Source organism: Anarhichas minor, unplaced genomic scaffold (assembly GCF_050575085.1).
Source record: "Anarhichas minor isolate MPS153535 unplaced genomic scaffold, ASM5057508v1 ptg000017l, whole genome shotgun sequence".
NCBI lineage: Eukaryota > Metazoa > Chordata > Actinopteri > Perciformes > Anarhichadidae > Anarhichas > Anarhichas minor.
This window is the reverse complement of record NW_027466463.1, coordinates 5,870,155-5,889,936: the sequence shown is the minus strand read 5'-3', so window position 1 is coordinate 5,889,936 and position 19,782 is coordinate 5,870,155. Positions and strand designations below refer to the sequence as shown.

Genomic DNA, 19,782 nt, shown 5'->3' with positions numbered 1-19,782 from the left:
TCGCAGTAAGATTAACACGCGTCATCGTTTTTTTCAAAATAAAAGCTAATTTTAAGACTGCATCACAACTGATACAATTTTGACGATTTCTGAATATTTTTCTGCGAGAATTATTTCCTACAAGACTGTACTCTACATTATTTGTTATACTCAGGTATTTGCACAGGCCACAAAATAGTATTTTAGGAAGTTAATACAAGTCTCATTCACAACAGGAACAGGGGATAATATGAATTAGTTCCGTATAGGCATGCAGTCAGGACCTACTGTGTTGTCCTGAATGTGTTCCTCAGCCTCCTCCTGTTTGAGGAAACATGGGCTTGGCGATGGAATATGATTGGCAAGGTTTACTTTGTTATATCAAAGTAATCTTAACTTTTCTCCACTAACTTCCAGCAACCAACAACTGCAGCACAATTTGGTCAGTGATAGTCAACATAGGAGAGCAAATAGTATCTGATAAAATAAGTACACCACATGTTGTTGACGTCCTCCAAAAAGTGAGGTAAGTGCATCATAAAGGCACTTAGAAACAACCTCTCCCTTGCTGGAGTTTGTACAAGCTAGAGAACAAAAATGACGTTTAGTAGGACGTTTTATTTTTTTATTTATTCCCGTAAGTTTTTCGGAATGCTGATCGCGACACATGATTGCTTCATGAGTGAAAGATAAAACCAGGCAAAAATCTCTCTCTCTCTCACACACACACACACACACACACATATCCCATTGTGGCTATTGACCACATTGTGCTCCGTTAAAAATAGTTTATTTCTTATGCAGCATACAACACATCAAAGACAACTTTTGGCAGCTTGGTCTGACAAGAAGCAACCGTTAAATGTGTACAAGGTCAAAAGGCAATAATCTGAATTTCTTTTTTTAAAATTATAAACTGTGTCAGGCCTGAGCATCCCTACAATAATTGACCAATAAGAAACATTTGCAGAAGAGCATTGCATACTGAAAACAGAAGTTCAGGAACCTGCTAGTGTCACAGTAAAAACCTGAACATGGAGCTGTTGTTTTGACATCATTAGTTTCTCAAAGCTTCTCAATGGATATTTGTATATTACCAATGGATCAATGTCTAATGTAAAAGTTATGACCCTCTGGGAATTATCTCTCTTTCAGTGTCTTTAAGTAATTGTTTCGGATGGCTGGTGGGAAATTCTCCTCAAACCACCATACTGTACCTGCCAAAAAGAAGTGTCAGACAGACTCGCTGCTGAACAAAGCGTAGCATTTAGCAGCTAAAGAGCCAGACGTTCTCCTCAGGAATTGGTGGAGACCAAAACAGAGCTAAAAGGAAAGTAGACTCATTCTGTGGCCAGACACTCGACTCTCAATACATGCTGGATGTGTAAATTGTCAACTAGTTTGCCAAAACAATTTATTGTGGCCCAGAACATTTTAACCCATTAATGCAGCTTTTAATGTGTTGATGACGGGGATTTATTTACTAGATCTATTTCAAAACAAAATGTAACCCTGAGTGTTGAGTTAAAATCAGAGGGCTATAATTAATGTTTGTCCTGATACAAATATAAAACAGAGTTAAATATGTTCTGGAGGTAATGCACATAGATTTGGTACATGCAATCCAGCAAACATGCAACTCAAGTTTAAAATCCATAATCAAGCCATAAAAGTTATATATATATATATATAGCAAAAAATGTATTCATATATATATATATATATATATATATACTTTTTTCCAAAACACTGCTCATATTATGTACATAGATGTTTCCTATATAAAGGACCAAATTGAAAATCCAACCACAGATCATTGTCAACTGGCTCATGAAATGTTTGGTCTTATGCAACAAGCCTCCTCTGGAGACACACATTTCACATGACCAAAACATTTGCGTTCCTCCACAAGTTCATAAATAGAGTTGTGGTTACAGTCTTCACATTGGCCTTAACCCCCAGCTGTGTCCTCGAGCTTCTCTTGAGTCAGCGGGCCTTCACCAAGCGGCCGGCTGTCACTTCTCCACAACAGTTCGTCAGGAACACCAGTCTGACCAGCTTATGAACAGACGGGGCTTTTGTCCGTGCGCTTGGCTTTGAATTGCATCCACGACACAGTGTGTGGCCTTTTGTCTGGATCTCTTGGTTTGCATACATACGAGGTTGTTGCAATGTTGACTTTTTGCAAAAGCGGATCCAACCTAAGTCTGCTTTGAGACTGTGTGCTCGTCTTGCGTGTGCCGGTGGTGTGTTGGTGTATGCGGTTTTTAAGTTTCTTCCACTTTGGCAAACTGCTGTCACATCGTTGTACTTCCGTCAGCAGTGACTTAATGGTAAATTAAAAGGCAGAAAAAGTATTGTTGGTCTGAGATAGTCTGAGTCTGATAAGGCAAACAATAATAAAAACATTATTCAAAGAAGCATGAATGATATAATAATAATTGGTTAGATGAGAAGATCGATATCAAGCTCACATCCGTGCGTTTGGTAAGTCGGAACTTTTGCTCTAGTGCCGCCATGGGTTGAGATTTCTGTTTTTTAAGAGAAAAGTCTTCACAAGTGTCCGTGTTTTAGTCTTACAACTTTAACCGTTTCACAGTGTGTTTTTTAGTTCATGGCAGTAAGGTATAACATGTCGGTTGCCTAAACGTGTCATATTCAGCGTTGGTTTGTACTTAGCTCCACCCTCTCGTGTCAACTTCTGGTGGCATGAAAAAAACAAGATGGCAACTGCCAAAATGTTAAAGCTCGGGGCTTCAAAATATACCAACTGGTCTATGTTTATGACCAATACCGTCGCAACATGGCATTCCCATCAGCCGGTTTGTGTTTATTGCTAACTATAAATGATAATAATATATATATTTTTTTGTGTGTTTGTTATTGTTTAGAAATGTTTACAAGTATTGTGATTTCAATCTATTACTTCCTCTGCATTAAGTGCTGGGTCAGTCGGTAGGTATGCTAGAAAAAAAGAACACGCGTTTAAGATCTTTGGAGCTGTGGGTGTATTTTTAAACTTCGGACAGAACCAGGCTAGCTGTTTCCTTTAGCATCTAAGCTAAGCTAGACTAACCACGTCCTCTGTGCCTAACAGGCAACACAAGAATGGTTTGGATCTTTTCATCTAACTCTCACAAAGAAAGCAGATGGCATAAGGCTTCATTTTCTCAAACAACTTTTTGCATAACATTTCCACTACAAATATTTACACCGCGACAGAGGATGTTGTATGTGTGAAGATAGTAAATCCCTCTGAGGCAAATGTATTATTTGAGTACAAAACAAATTGAATTGAATTTAGTTGCTGTGTAAACGTCGGCGGCGGCGACTAATCAAAAACCGTGGCTTCTAGCTTGGTTTGTCCTTTTGGCTTTTAGTCTTGAATGAATGGCAGCATCATATTTTGGGAGCAGCAGTGAGTTAATAGGGCTTCCTCCCACTGAGTACCAGAGAGGTGGGAGGAGGGCTCAGGAGAGGAGATTTAGAAGTAGCTGCAGCAGCCCGACTTCTCCTTCTGTGCTTCAATGTATTCATGAATCTGGAACTTGGGTTCATTGGGATGTTGGACGGCCCGGTGCTTCAGCTCCCTGAAGAACACAACCAGACATCACACAGTTTAGAAAACAGCACAGATGGATTTTTTTCTCCCTTAAATTAATCCACATTGGTGTTGTCACTATTATTTGGCAGTCAAAGTAAATTATGAGGTGTGGGGCAATTTTGCTAACCAAGTGTAGAGATTTTTAATTATTATTAAAATGGGCTCATCTTGTTTACTCAATCTACTCCTATGTTAATTAAAATAATGATATTATATATATTATATTTAAAACATCTATTATTCTTAATAATAGCACATTTTTTGCATAATATTCTTAATAAAATCAATAAAAATTGGTTTATAATATATTTAATATATTTATTTATGGGTTGAATTGAAAATTTAAAGTCCTTTTAAGAAATAAATTATTGGATGGATCTTATATTCTGTCAATTTTAAGGGCTTTTATTATTTAATGGCCCTGTTAAATACTTCAAATACATCACTATATTGAATATTTTCACTTTATTTGAATACTATTCAATTAAATGGCTTACTAAATGGGTTGAAACTGTAGTTAAACATGGGAATTTGCTTATTAATTATTGATACTGAACAAAGGTATTATTTCATCAATAGTAAAGTTTGAATTATTTACATTAATATGTTTCTTTGACACTGTAACCCCTTCAGAGTTATTCTCAATAGATTTTGAAAAAATATTAAATAATTGAAGTAGTAATTGGTAACCACTTATTAGTTGAGAGGAGTGATTAGGGCCAGCGCGTCGTAGTGCACATTCTGTGAGATGCTTTCATACTTGGAAACAGCGGTGAAGGCCAGCTCTACATTGACCCCCGTCTTGGCACTTGTCTCCATGAAAGGAACCGAGTACTCCTGAGGGAGACGAGGAGGAGCAAACACCGGCGTTAACAGCAGAGTAAACCACGTCAGCGACGGTCGTACAGCGGTGAAGGAGATACTCACTCTGGCCAGCCTCTCTCCTTCGTCTCTCCTGATGGCTCTGTCACTGCTCATGTCACCCTGACAGAGAGATGCAGTGCAGTGTGGTTAGAATAGGACATCACATTAAAAAAAAATAAAAAAGCACTTACTTGTTTACATTTTTTTGAACAAACCATGCATGATTAAAAAAACAACTTTTCAGACAACAGTAATCCCTGTGGAGTTTTCTTGTCAACAGTATTGATTCATTATAATTCCTCATAATGCATTTGCAAAGACTTGTTTTGGCATATTTTTGAAAACCTTTCCTCGCCGTGCACACTGTTAACTTACTTTACGGGTAGCCAATTGTCAAATAGTGGAACAGCGCGAAACTGAGGGATGCCGTATAACCCGACTTTCATTTGAAAGACTGACCTCCATCACAGCAAATTTCCGACTGCGTAAATGTATGTTTGATCACTGAAATTCTTTGTCCCCACTGATGTCAAGCCCCCAGGTCATAGCCAGGTCATAGCCAGGTCATAGCCAGGTCATAGCCAGCTGGCTGACGAAATGCGGGAGCATGTTATCAATTTGGTTTACCAAATGAAGGATAATATATGCTCCTCCAGCAGTTGGGAATCGATGAAGATGGTAATGTAGCTGATATGATTTTTTCTTTCTTTTTTTTCATGAAAGCGCAACACGGCGACGTGGATCATTTGCATTTCCCTCACCACACTTCCACAAGGCACCGAAGTGAAACGGCTTCAGAGTTGTTGTGGCAAACATGTTAGGGAACAGCTGTCTTCATACACATCCAGCAGACACAGGAAGCAACACTAGCTTTTATTTGAAGTTATGTTTCTGTCCACTTCACAAAAAGCCCAACATTTTTGGGGTACGTCCACACTAATACGTTTTCGTTTTAAAAACATATTTTTTTTAAATGAAAACGATCTCCGTCCACACAGGCGTTTCAGCACCGTTTTAGAAATTATTTCCGTCTTGCTGTCTCTCTCCCCCTCCAACACACATCACAGTTACTTTAAAAACACTTACAAATCAAAGTTTTACTAGATTAAACACACGCCTGTCACTCGTTTTGTTGTTCTCTGTTCTCACTCTCGTAGTTCTGCTGGTGGCTCAAGTCCCTGTCACACTGGAGAGTATTTCTGCTTTTGTTTGTTTATCGTTTATTCGTGAACTTCACAATAGTTGTGCCGAACAAAATACATTGCATTGATAAGGAAAAAACTCTTTCCCTCGCCCTCTTCAAAGCTTCAAAACGTAGGGCAGATAATGCCGCTGGACACGCCCCTTAGGCTACATCCACACTTCTACGTTTCACCAGCTAATTACGAACTGTGTCTGTCTGCTGTGGAGCGCTGTACAAACATGTATTGTATCTCTACTATCATTAGAAACCACAGTTTTTCAGTCAGGCCTCACTAAAAATCACATCATTTTCTATTTTCTCAAGACTTCCAACAATTCCCTCTCCTCACCTTGTTGCCCAGCAACATGATGACTACATCGCTCTGTGCATACTCATGGATCTCTGTTAACCATGCCTGAAAGAAGAGAGACAGACGGACACAAGTCAGTCAGAAAGTGTGTTTAAATTTGGAATGCAAGGTTAATTACAATAACACACACACACACACGCTGTTTCCCATATCCTGCCAGACGGTCGACTTATCCCAGACTTACCCTTATGTTGTCGAAAGAGGTTCTGCTGGTGATGTCGTACAGGAGGAGCAAAGCTTTAGAGGGAAGATGAACGAACACATTATTTTTTATATTGCTGCCCATCTCTACGATCTGTGGGTAAAAGAGCAGCGGAGAGTGCGACGTTGATGACGGTGTATTTTTGCCTCACCATGTGCATCTCTGTAATAAGCATGTGTCACACTTCTGAACCTTTCCTGTCCCGCTGTGTCCCAAATCTGAAACAGAAAGGGAAACAAAGAGCTCGGCCTGGTGCCACTTTGCAAAGTCTCATTTTCAGCTGCGACACTGGCGCCCAAGAGGAAACCAGCCTGCGCTCTAAAAATAGGTTACCATTGTGGGAGCACATCAAGTTTTCACTGGAACTCATTTACTCACTGACCTGTAGTCTGACCTTTACGTCGTCAACAGTCACCACTTTATTCTGGGGGAAGAAGAGAGAGATTTTAATTGATGTTAAAATGGGCACTGCATGGGCACACAGATTAACGCCTGATTAAACTGACGAATGACGTAAAAGGAAAAAGTTACAGTATCTACCTTCTTCTACTTCTACACCAAAATACATTTAAAATATTCAACAGCAGCACATCTTTGAAGAATCAGTGTCCCTGTTAAACGTGATCTCATCCCTACTCGTCATATTTTATAGAGTATGTCTATACTGTACATTTGTAGTATCTTGACAGATAAGGGCACCGCGTGGTTAACGTTGTGAAAGGCTTGCGGTTGATGCTGCAACACGTGGCTAAAGATGTGAAACGCTGCCGTTGCGGTTTAGGCAACAAAACTAATGTGTTAGGTTTTGACTTAAAATAACAAAAAGCCAAAATGGCTTCAAAACAGCAGTCCACAAACCAATGGGTGACGTCACAGTGACTACATCCACTTCTTACATACAGTCTGTAGGCCTGGCTACTCTCTGGCCACACACAGACTTAAAGTAGCTTGTTTTCTCGCCTCCCATGAGTTACTGTGCTGGTGCACAACAAAGTAGTTTATTTGGCTGTTGACAGAGTTGACAGTCTGTCTCTTGTCTGGACTCTTATGTAGTTGAGGTGGAGTGCTTCTATTTCCCAAGGGAATCAAAGCTGTGAGTGCTGTAAATTCTCCAGGGTAACGGTACAACTCTCCCTTGAAAGACATGTCCCTGTTGTTGTTGTTGTTGTTTTTTCTTATAATGTTGCAATATTGTGAGCAACATAACCAAAATTCTATTTACCTCCATTGTATAGGAGCGGAGGCCAACATCTCACACAGATATCTCCAAAGCTGGGCCAATTAAACCCAAACTATCTGCATGACTTTTTTGTGATTTGGGTGAACTGACACTTAAACCTGTGACGTCCTCCTTCATTTCAATGAGAGAATGTCCTGTATGTAAAAGGTTTAGGCGAACACATACCGTGAATCCAATGCCCACTGTAGCGGAAAAGGAGCCGGGGATGAACTTCCCCTGATCGAACTGCACCAACAGCGACGTCTTTCCCACTCCACTGTCACCGACCAGGATTGTCTACAGGAAAACAGTCAAAGAAACACATCGCTGTCAGAATCAGCCGAGAATATTTCCTTTCCGGCCGTACCCTCTCAACCATTTCGTTATTTTGGGTTATGAGTCAGCATTTGCGTCACGGTGGACATTTCTGCTCTCGAGCAGCACAAATAATTTAATCTTTTACAAGGGCTTGGCAGTGTACCACTATCACAGTGTGACTCACAAGCCGGAGGAGATAAACTTCGAGACAATGAAATGAATGAAAGGCAGCATTCAGAAGCGTCCAAGTTAGTCACCAGGGCCAGCAGTCAATACTTCATCTTCTATAGGCCTGTCTTTCATGTGTTGCCCACTTAGAAAAGTCACGCTGAGGTACCCACCACCTCCACACACACACATTATGTGCCCTCCAACTGTGACGGATACAGTACATGAGACACAGCCAGGCTGCTCTCTGTCTTCCCAAGAAAGGGTTTGGACGTTTTGATGCTAAAAAATGCAGCATTAGTGTCTTCACTGTTGCGATAGGTCAATTTTGCTTGGAAGTGTATTCAATTTTTCCCTCTCTGACATCTGGTATTAACAAGACGTCGAGTTTTGAGTTATAACTGGATGTCCACAAACTGGACAAACAAAAACAAAAAGTAACGTGTACGCCCATGAGGCGACGAGTGTTTGCTACGCAAGCAGTAGAAAGGAAGAAATTCAAAAGTGAAGTGAACCAGTCTGTGGTTGAACTGTCACTCAGTTTAGTCTTGAGGCTTATGAATGATAAAGGCTGAAAGGATTAGAGTTGAGAAGCTGGAGCGGCTTTTCTCAACAGTTACAGGTTTTACAGCCTCCCTTTGATGTCAGCGTTTAGAGGGATTTTGGAAACTCTCAGAAGTGTGTCACTGCTGAGTTGTGGATATAATATGGATGCTGGATCCACAATAATGCATCCTTTGAATTTTCATATGAAATGTATTCAGGCATCGTCGCTAACTTCAGTTAGTTATTCTCTCTGTTGAGAGAAAAAGGTCAGTGCAGCGATTGAAAGAAGGCGTATGTTTAAGACATCCTTTCATTAGGGATGAAAAGAAGCGTGATGGCTTGTTAGGGTAGCTTGTGTGAAAAACGTGGGTGGAGAGCTCGATTAATACCTTGGACCTGCCGACAATCTCGCAAACAAATTTTGGGCGTTCTCAAAATTAAAAATTGAAAGGTAAAAGGAAATTTGATTGACAGGTAGTTAATGCATATCTTGCTGGTGATGTAACTGTTGATATAATATGGACTTTGCACTCTGATAACAATCTGACTTGACAGTCCTGTCAGCCTCGCCCACTTGTTACATGTTCAGTGCTTATTAGCACGCTAACACGCTAAAATAGGCGACGTCTGTCAAGCTTTTCATTCTCAGACTCCACATATGCAGCTTACAATGATAACAGTGGCGGATTTTTCATCAAAATTCAGAGAAATGTTTTCCTATGGAGGTAGAAAAACACAGATTTTTCATCTCTAGTCGGCATCTATCAATTTTGGTGACAAATGAGAACTGCATGTAGCTAATTGGGCTAACTTTAGCTCCATGAGTTGGTTGAAAACAGATAACTTTTTAATGTTTCCAATTGACTCATTTCCGAAGCAGAATGTTGTAAAAGCTTGTATACTTGTTCGTATTTTCAAACTTCTATTTCTACTGTTCTAAGTGTAGGCTTACAGCGTTTTAGCCTTACCTTTGGCAAAACCAACGCTATCACAGGTAATGTTTGCTGGGTTGGTTAAGTATAAACTAGGATGACCGTATATAAGTATACCACAGGTTCATGCACATGCATGTGTACAGAGATGGGCAGTATTTCTATTACTTGTATTTGAAATACGTATTTTAATTACTTTTGAGTATTTTGTAATTTGTATTTGATAGGGCCGATAAAAAATCGAACGTAATTTGTAACAAAATACATTAGAGTGGAGTAATTTTGTATTTAAAATACTCAAAATACTTTCTCCACCAATCAAAAAACAGTTCACGAGTTCAGTCTTGATCTTCAAGTTCAACGGATTTTCTGTCAAATATTTTATCTGAGTGTGACAGATGTCAACTAGCTTGATGTATAATGTATGTCTGGGTCTGGCTACATAGCCTATTGTACAGTATATACATGGTGATGGTTATAATATCAAGCTAGCGATCGATGCTATCATGCTAATGACGCTAGCATGCTGTCTAGGCTAGTGCATAGCCAGTGTTTAGCAAGTTAACTTATCAGTCGAGTAGTTAGCTATATAGGAAGAGGGAGATTGGGAGCTTGTATGTTCATGATAACCTTATCAAGAGACGTCTGACCATCTAATCTTGCACTGTATTACAAGTTATGCTGTATCTTCTCAATGTGAATGTGCCCCGCCCGACCACTTCGCTCTGCTGCCTCGGGCGATTGGCTGCCCCGTCGCTCAGAGGTCCCTACGGCCGATCGACCCGGTCACGGCTGTTTTCTGTCCTGGCCCCACAGTGGTGGAATGAACTCCCCACTGACGTCATGACAGCGGAGTCGCTGCCCATCTTTCATCAGGCTGCAAACTCACCTCTTCAAGAAGTACTACCCTGAGCCTTCCACATAGCACTTACTTAGCATCTATTGTATTCATATTAGTTTGTGGCACTTATTGCATTCGTTTGTTTCTGCACTGTACGTTGCCGCTGATTTATGCTCTTAGATGCTTGTTTGAAGAAAGGAGATGCACTTATGACTTCTGGTGACTAGTTGTTCTCTCGAAAACCGATGTTGAATACACTTATTGTAAGTCGCTTTGGATAAAAGCGTCTGCTAAATGACTGTACTGTAATGTAATAATGCCATATCAATTACTGGCAGATAATATAGTTCACAGTTAGCCAGGATATGACAGTAGATGTCCATTTGTTAAAAAAAACTAAAAAACATTAAATATCCAATTTATTTTATTTAAAAGGCATATTATGAAAGTATTCTTAGTTTTATTATTTCATACATTCTACCGTTGGCCAGGTGGACAACATGTCTGTGACTGTTCTTCCTTTTTGTGGGTTCACCAGAGCTTTGTGTACATTACCAGGCCCAAACCTGAATGCTCTGCTATACCAAATTGTGAGAAAACGGAAAATCCAGAAAAAAGTATTTCCTGTATCTTAAATACAAAATACATGTATTGTATTTTGTTACATTTTCTGGCACCAGTATTTTGTATTTTATTTTAATACATTTATTTGAGGGGTATTTTGTATCAAAATACATTTTGATGTATTTTTGCCCATCTCTGCATGTGTATCCACTTATGAACACACACTAGGGTTTTCATCAGGATGGGGGACAATTATTTCGGCGCTTAGTACACCTACTGAGCGCACCTTTCAACACCATGGACGGCAGACTTTTGGCTCCAAAATCCAGTATTCGAAAACAGCATAATAACACTTAGGGATTCACAACATCCCGATGATTACGTCCACTTCTTATATACAGTCTATGCAAGTATCACTCTTACTACAGCCTCATGTGCCAAATCAATGCTTATAGAAAACGGTCACTTGTCAGAGGGTATTTAACACACCGGGGCCGTAAAAAGAGACACACTCATAATAATGAATCTCTTGAAAATGGATCAGAAAGATAATCACGGAGCGGGCAAACATATAGAGCATAACACAAACCAGCAGCAATATTATTATTTCATCGGCTCCTCCTGCGACTTAATGGCATCTGTTTCCTGTTTACCAGACGTCACTGAAAGCATGTAACATAATGCCTGCGTGTGTGCATGTGAGGACAGAACCAGAGGAGAAAAAAAGCGTACTTGTAGTATTACACATGCATTATGTGACGACGATGAGTGCGTTTGTGGCGGGGTAGGACGCTGTTTCCGTGGTAACAGAGGTTAGCTGGGAAGTGGGCCTGTCTCATAACCCCCCCCCCCCCCCACACACACACACACACACACTGGAGACGGGAGGCAATTAGGTGATGGTGCCGCAGATGTTCGGGAATTAGACAAGGATGATGCGAACAGTGTATAAGAAGCCTCATTAGGAACGTCCATGGAGGCGATCGTGGTACAAAAAAAGAGAAGAAGACGCGCAATTCCCTGTAGTCTATATGAAGTCTGAGAAACAGTGAATGAAGAGGATTTGGAGTCATGAGGTTCTGCCGATCTCCTCTGCCTAAGCAATGGGGAAAAAAGTCACTTTTATCTTCCTGGAGAGTATTAAGTCTGTGGCACAACGCCGAGAGTGTAATTCAGCTTGACAGTTTTCATATCGCCTCTAATTTAGACCATTTGATATGCTGCACAGCTGGAACTGGAATCCACAGACCAGCCACAGATTACTGTAGCTTCCAGTATTAAACGTCTTAATTTACGCTAGTGGCACCGTATGTGGCGACACACTTGTGAGCTCTTAGAGAGTGGGTGAGAGGGATACATTTTTCCACCATGGTATATGTCATTTTATACCATGATAGCAATATATATTGTGAGACTGTGTGTAAGAAGTGGACGTAGTCACCGTGACGTCACCCATTGGTTTGTGGACTACAGTTTTAAAGCCTTGAGTCAGGCATTTTTGGTCGTCGCCATCTTGGTTTTTTTGGAACCAGCAGTGATGGAGGGAGGGGGGGGGGGGTTTATAGGCGACCAAAATGTTGTAATTAACTTTCGTAAAATGAAAGCACGGCGTGAAAGAGTTAATCGTGGACAACTCCCAGACCTGTCAGTCACAGTAAGCCCGCCCTAAAGCATACTCCTCTTTATGGTCTATTTGACTGTAAATGGACCATCATTTACTAAATGAACATCATGCTGTATTGAAGAAGACTTGAAACTAGAGATTGAGACCATAAACTCATGTTGACAATGTTTACTGAGGTAATAAATCAAGAGAGAAGTAGAGTCATTTTCTCATAGACTTCTATACAATCTGACTTATTTTTGCAACCAGAGGAGTCGCCCCCTGATGGCCAGTGGAGAGAATGCACGTTTAAGACTCATCCACTTTTGGTGTCCAATCCGGAGGTTTCTGCCTGGCTACCAGTGAGACAGAGGACTAATGGGAGAGAGAAAGTGTTCCCCTTAAAGAACTGTCTCAGATTAATTTTTTTAAAGAGCAGCTTGTATTGCTACAACATGCCCTTTGCTAAGCACCTGCTCCCCCTCACAAGCCTTTACACATGCACTCACACAGGCAAACACTGCTATAAATAAATAAAAATAAAAACGCTTGTTTCTCACAGCGACCAATATTTCAAGAGAAAGTAGGGGCCAACTAACCGAGCTTTGACCGACCCGGCTCCCTCACTCTGAACTGGAAGCTGTTCCTGCAATACGGCTTCATAATATTTCACCGAAGCCCAAAGGGGGTTTCTCCTTTCTTTTTGTTCCGTCTACAGTGAGGTCAGAGGCCAGCTCTCCTGAGCTGGAGGGGATTTGTTCATCACTAATGTCACTATACTCCAGAGCCAAAGGAGCGTGATCAGAGTGAATTTTGAATTAATTCACTCCGACATTGTTATGTTGTGGTAATCGATTTGCGTTTGGTTACTGAATTTGTTACGGCTAGTGTGTTAGCAAAAAACTGACTACGATTGAATATACAGTCAGCAAAAAGAGCAACGTTAGCATTAATTTGTAGTCGTGTTTCTCCAACATTCACTCTCTTTTATCTCTGTTTTGGTCTCCACCAATTCCAGAGGGAAATATATATGGAAATATATTTAGCTGCCAAATGCTCCTCTATTTTCACCAGCTTTGCTAACTTGTCTGCCTGCTGATCCATGCAGAGTTGTTTTTTTCATTGGTGAAACTGAACCAAAACAGTAAAATTGCAGGCCCGCAAATCAAAACAATAAGCTGAAAGATGCTAAATGCTCCCGTCTATAGCTTTTCAACTGCCTATATCACACAGTCTTCATCAAGCTAATGGAATTGGTACAGGTGTTGTCACGTGACCAGTAAGTCACACGGGGCGGCGGTCTGGGATATGAGCAGCCTCCAAACAGCCACATAAGGGAGTCTAACAGGGGATGCTCCGAGTACCCGCTAAGTCAGCATTGTCCATCCTGGTCTCCAGTTGTGACCCTTTGGCCTGGAGTGCCCTCTGGACCTATAGCCAGGTTACTGGCATTGAGACCCAAACACACTGTTCATATCAAACCAGTTTTAGCCTCTTTGCACTGGTTACCAATCACTTTGAGTCCATTTTAAAATCCTATACTCACTACTCTACTTAGACCATCTCATCCTGTCTTATACAAATCTTTATACGCACTCATTTGTTTGCATAACACAGCTGAAGTTGTGTTACTGCTAGATTTTATGTTTGTTTTATGTTTGTCTTTTATGCATTATTATTATTTTTTTTTAAAGTGTGATTGTATTTTTAATGAACTGGAAATCACTTATTCCCCCTTGCTTGAAAAGTGCTGCAGTAAAATGATGATTATGATTATCATTAATAATAAAGATGATTGCCACTTTAGATAGCATTGCTGACACGTTCATCTAATTGGAAAATACAAGTGGATATTACCCTAACATGTTGACAGGGAGACACAACCACCCAGTCTACAGAGACTACAACTAAAGAACACAATTAAAACTTTAAAAAAATATATATCTTTAGCCTGTATTGATGATGACAGGTCTCGAGGGGGGTGGAGGGATTCAATGTCTTGCTGGAGAGCATTTCGGTATACGAAGTGACCTCATTTGAGGCTACATTCCAATCCGAAGCAGGAAGCTGTTATGAGTGAGTAGCACTGACAGTTCATCACAGCCGGAATTGTGTGATTTTTTATTTTTTTGGATCGGATTTGACGCGCAGCGAGCCTGGAAACCGACCAAGTGAAACGGCAGCAAAGTAAAGATCAGCACCACGGAGAGCGCAAAAAACCCGTCCAGCACCGGAGGCGAACCTACGGCTGTAGGACTTTTGGGGGGTTTAAATGCATTTCATAAATGCCAGCAAATAAACGTATAAATAATAAGAAAGAAGAAAAAAAGAGAGTGGGGAAAGCCCATCTTAAAGAAAGCGCAACAAAGTTAAAAATATCAGTTTGTGGCACATCTAAAAACCTTTTATTTATTTATTTATTTTGAATTGTAAACATCGACATACCTTGTGCACGAATTCTTCATCGTATGTCGGAGCCGCCGGAGACTTCGCCTGGCTGTCGGTGGTCTCTCTGGATTCGTACCCGCTATCGGGATGGATCTCCGGGTACGCCGTGGTGTAGTGCGCCGAGATCGGCTCCATCGACTCCATCCGCTCCATCCTGTCGTCCTCCATGCGCGCTTTATTTTTATTTTTCACAACGGAGGAGCCTGCTGAGGAGAATGAGAGCTGACGAAAGACGCGGCTCCGCCTCTCTCTCTCTATCTCTCTCTCTCTCTCTATCTCTCTCTCTCTCTCTCTCTCTCTCTCTCCATCCCTCCCCACGCAGCCTTCTCCTCTGTATTTTAAAAGGCATGTCGTGATCACGTATATGATACAAGCGGGGGGAGGGAGGATGCAGCCATTGAAGAGGATGAAAGCGATGTGTGGATGGGAGGAGATGAGGAGGATGAAGATGATTAGGAGGAGGTCAACAATACGTTTCAGATGCAAACACTACAATACATTATTGAACAGCCTCGCGTTGCAGCTCATAGAGGTTCGTTTTTGTTAAATTCTGCCAACTTTCTATTCAAATTCAAAACTTATTTTTGTTCAGCACAAACTGCAGCTACAAATCTGAAAACACTCATTTTGTCAATTTAGCATACACAGCAAAATTGGTAGTGTTAATTGGTGTAATTTTCCAGTGACAAATATTTTGAGTTGATCAGTGTTGATTTGGGTGTTCCTTTAGCACTTGCAGTGCTGAAATAGCTCTGGGGCCGAGTTCTTGCAGCGAGTTAACGTAAAGCTCTCCTGACTGAGTTACTTACACATCCGGTTGTAACGCGCACTTTCTTCTTGAACTCACGGTGACTGTGAAGAAAACTCGGTGTCCGGAATATACTATTTCAGAAGGTAAGAACAAATATATTTACTTAACCAGGCTGTTTATCTTCATATGAAATGATGTGTTAACGTCAAGTGTGGTGTGACGTGATATATGTCATTGAAGCTGGTGGCTAATAGCTAACTAGCTAATACAAATTTAGGTTAAGATGCTAGCTAGCAAGCTGTTCACTTCGTCAATTAAGGGGCATTTTCTCTGGTAGAACGTCAAATGTATTGCTTCGCTAAGTGTGTTTCAATGTTATTCAGATGGCCAAAGTTAAATGGTTTTGCTATTCGGAAGTGAATTATTGTCAATGCAATATAGCTAATATAGCTAACGTTCAATGTTGGCTAACGTTAAAAATCAGTCAATATGTCTGGTGAACACTGGTGTCCAAACCGTCCGAGCATATTTAATTACAGGCCAAAATAATAAATAGCCTTTTGTATTTCAGTACATTTCTTTGAGAATATGTATGCCGCATTATTTTGCAATCACAAATGTGACTATCCACCATGACAGGACAGAAACGGGAGTTTCGCGGCACTGCCGTCTCAGGACTTTACGTTACTAGTTTCGCGGCACTGCCGTCTCAGGACTTTACGTTACTAGTTTCGCGGCACTGCCGTCTCAGGACTTTACTTTACTAGTTTCGCGGCACTGCCGTCTCGAACGCTAACGTTACTAGTTTCGCGGCACTGCTTACCACCATACAGAACAGAACTTAGTTAAACCATCTCTTGCATTTCACTGGTGTTTCGTTCACTGCCTTTATCGCAGTACAGGGCATCTCAACAAAGCTTACGTGCGCGGGTGTGTGCCAAACTGCGACACTGACAATAGAGGAGCAGCGCCTGCCTAATTGATACTAAAATGGTAATTGTAGACTCGGCATCTCTATAGCCTGTAACTTTAGCCACTTGTTTGACTTGAGATATGTTTAATAACTCCTTGCCTGGAGAAAGTTGAACAGCTAGCTTCTTCCACTGTGTGCAGTTTCTGCAAGATGTCATCATGCTGCTGAAGGTGAAATACCAGAGTACCAAGAAGTACATCCGATTACAGCTTGGTTTCACCTATTTGGAATTCATCAATGAAGGTGAGTAACATCTTGTGTAAAATAAAAAGTTTTTAAATTCCCTTATCTGGATTCTCTTGGTTGCTTAGCTAAAAATCCAAGTGTTGCCACAACTGGAAAACAGTTTGTCTGCCATTACAGCTATAAACATTAGTAGACGGCTGATGGTGCTTTTAGTTTTCAACTTGCTTATGAAAGTTACTGTTTTGTTTTGTACACTACAATGTTGGTAATGGCTACAATGCAACATCATAATACTGCTGTTAAGTCAAAGCATGCAATTTCAGATACGTTTTATAGATAATATGGTTCATCAGTCAGTTATTATGTGCAGTTAAAACCCGTTTATCTTTATCTGTTGTCATGCTCATCATCCTGTAGTCAAAAACAAGTTTGGGCTCCATGATGCAGCTGAACTTCACATTTTTGATGAAACTGACACAGCAGTGGAAGAAGACATCCTTCTTGAACTGATGGAGTCCAATCCAGACTTATGCCTGACAGTGCGTGACAGCATTTCAGATGAAGGTAGGTTTCATTATTAAATCTGTTGTAATCAATACTCAGTTTTTCTGCTGTGAAGCCTTTTATGTCCCTGACTGTCTGACTACAGTGACAAAGTAGATGAACAAAGAAACAATATTACAGCAAAAGACAGATCTGCATCCAATTGCCAAAACAGTATGAAAATTTTGGTTTGGTTGTAATTGTCCCAAGCTTGTGATACCCAAGGTCACAGTTTACTATGTTAAAAATGGTGACTTCCAGTAATTTTATCTCATATCACAAATAATCTCTAATAGTGGTTGTGCCACCCCGTGGTTGTCCTTACGGGACATTGGGGGCTCATTACTCTCTTTCTTTTTCTTGTGGGAAGAAGTTAATTATCTTGTGCGCACAAGATAATTAACTTCTTCCCACAAGATAATTAAATTGTACACAACAAGATTAAAAAAGAAAAAAAAAAAAAAAATCACCTTTTGGCATTTTGGGACTCCATACTAGACCTATTGGAATTGATGGACAAATTGGAGGCGTTGCCGAGCGATGCTGTAACATTTCACATAATGATACGAATGATACAAATAGCATCTTTTTGTTACATCTTCCCTTGTTGGTATAAATACCTGTATTGCAAAACAGCCTTTCTGTTATAAATGTGTAGATTTCGAGCCAAACCTGAAAAAACCCTGCGGACATCCTTCTGGTTGTTTTCTCAGATTTTTGACAGCCTTAGTTATTACACAGCTGTTGTAAACTGATCTTTGTGTGTACAAATCTGGGAGTCACCTTTAAACTACACGTTTAGATACTGTATATTAGATCAAAATATTTCCTTTTGTCACATTCCATTCTGGCCTCCACCGACGTATGAAGAAACCCTTCGCCAATCCGTTGACATTCCAGCTGCAAATCTGCACTCTCTGGATGTTCACCCATCAGTCCATCCCCAGGGTCACAACTCAAACCTCAATGAAGACACGCACCACCCCGGTCAACAACCCGCGGCACTCCGGGGAATGTCTTCCTCCTACTGCCCGGCACAGATCCGCAGGTTTCTGTCCGTCTGATGGCCCTGGAGTTCGTTTTGCCAAGTCACAGAATGATGAAGAGGGGCTACGGTTGTTAGAGGCAAGAGGGTGACACCATCGGGGACAAAAGAAAAATTTCGGGAAGGGAATGCTTGTGCTTTGACGCAGAGCTGTTGATGGATCACTGTGATTCTGCTTGGAGGTATTCTCATGACAACAACTCTGGCTGTACACTCCCCAAGGCTGACAATGACACATCTCTGCATTGTCCATTCCCAGGCAGGTTTTACATTGTGCTTTTCAAAGAATGGTAAAATAGGAGAATGGACTTAAATGTTTGACAAATGTGATTCTTTAGAGACTGATATTTTTGTACGGAAGGCTTTTAATTCAACCTCTTTGAATTTAACAGATTTGACACCAATATTCAATCTTGAATGTCGAGTGTTTTCATCAGGCTTTTACTATAGGAGTCTAGAAACAACATTTAGACTATCACAGGGTGCTAATGCTGTGTACCAACACCCAGGATGACCAGGATTATTAATTCACTACTTGGCAGAATGTACGAAAAACATTAAAATCAGTAGGGTTCATCATCTGGGAACCATGAATATCTACCAAATTCCATGGAAATTCATCCCATAGTTGTTGAGATATTAAAATTTAAAACAAAAAAAAACATTATACCTGCTGGAGGCGCTAGAGGAAAAGCCAGGGGATCAATAAAGTTAGTAAGTTTCGTCCTCTGAGAACCATGAATGTGTTGTGCAAAGGTTCATGCTAATCCATGTGACGGTTCCCTATCTTGGTTACTTGTGTATGTTCCTTTAAGCCAGCAGGTACCAAAGGTGATCGCCCTAAGTGGAGGCACCTGGGCCCAGTGTGCTTCCACTATAAGGCTCCGCCTTCCTGGCGGTGCTCTCCTATCACTCCGTGGAGGAACGAGGACGGCTCGTTCGCAACCACCATTTGTAGTTAGACGTCTTGTGTATGTCTAAATAAACTCTTTGCTTTTTGGTCAACTGTCTGCGTCTTCCTGATTAGGTCGTGACAATCCATCTAACACTTGTTGAGATGTTTCAGTGGTGGACCTACCAACCGAGACTAAAAACTAGTGTGATTGTTGCGCTCATGTAGTTTAAAAGTAAACGTCTTTCACGCTGACTTTCGACATTTCCAGGCTGTAGAAGAAAAAGAGATTGTCTGAACTAAGCTAATAAAAAAATGAAATGGTTTCACTCTCATAGACCAAGCAGTGCTTACACAGTAAATATGTTTTGCCTGCACTCATCACCAATGAATGCCACTTTGAGTTTGAGAGGTAAAGCATGACGACACAGTTACTCTTTAACCCCGATCAAACACTAACCACAGAGATCAAAGACTAACCACAACCAGGTGGTGTTGAACTAGACTGCACTTTGTGACTGCTGAGGACGACCTGCACTGATACCGGCCTG

General features: G+C 40.8%; 1 protein-coding gene across 1 annotated transcript; it reads right to left on the bottom strand.

Annotated features, from left to right (window-relative positions):
* Window positions 1-1,732: 1,732 nt before the first annotated feature.
* On the bottom strand, window positions 1,733-15,252 carry LOC142952060 (ras-related protein Rab-37-like). Its single transcript, XM_076094053.1, has 9 exons — window positions 14,839-15,252; window positions 7,608-7,718; window positions 6,585-6,626; window positions 6,354-6,420; window positions 6,185-6,237; window positions 5,980-6,045; window positions 4,511-4,567; window positions 4,344-4,420; window positions 1,733-3,569 (listed from the first exon to the last, which is right to left on the bottom strand). The coding sequence occupies exons 1-9, from the start codon at window positions 15,007-15,009 to the stop codon at window positions 3,464-3,466; spliced, it is 750 nt and encodes a 249-aa protein (XP_075950168.1). The 5' UTR covers window positions 15,010-15,252; the 3' UTR covers window positions 1,733-3,463.
* Window positions 15,253-19,782: the final 4,530 nt, after the last annotated feature.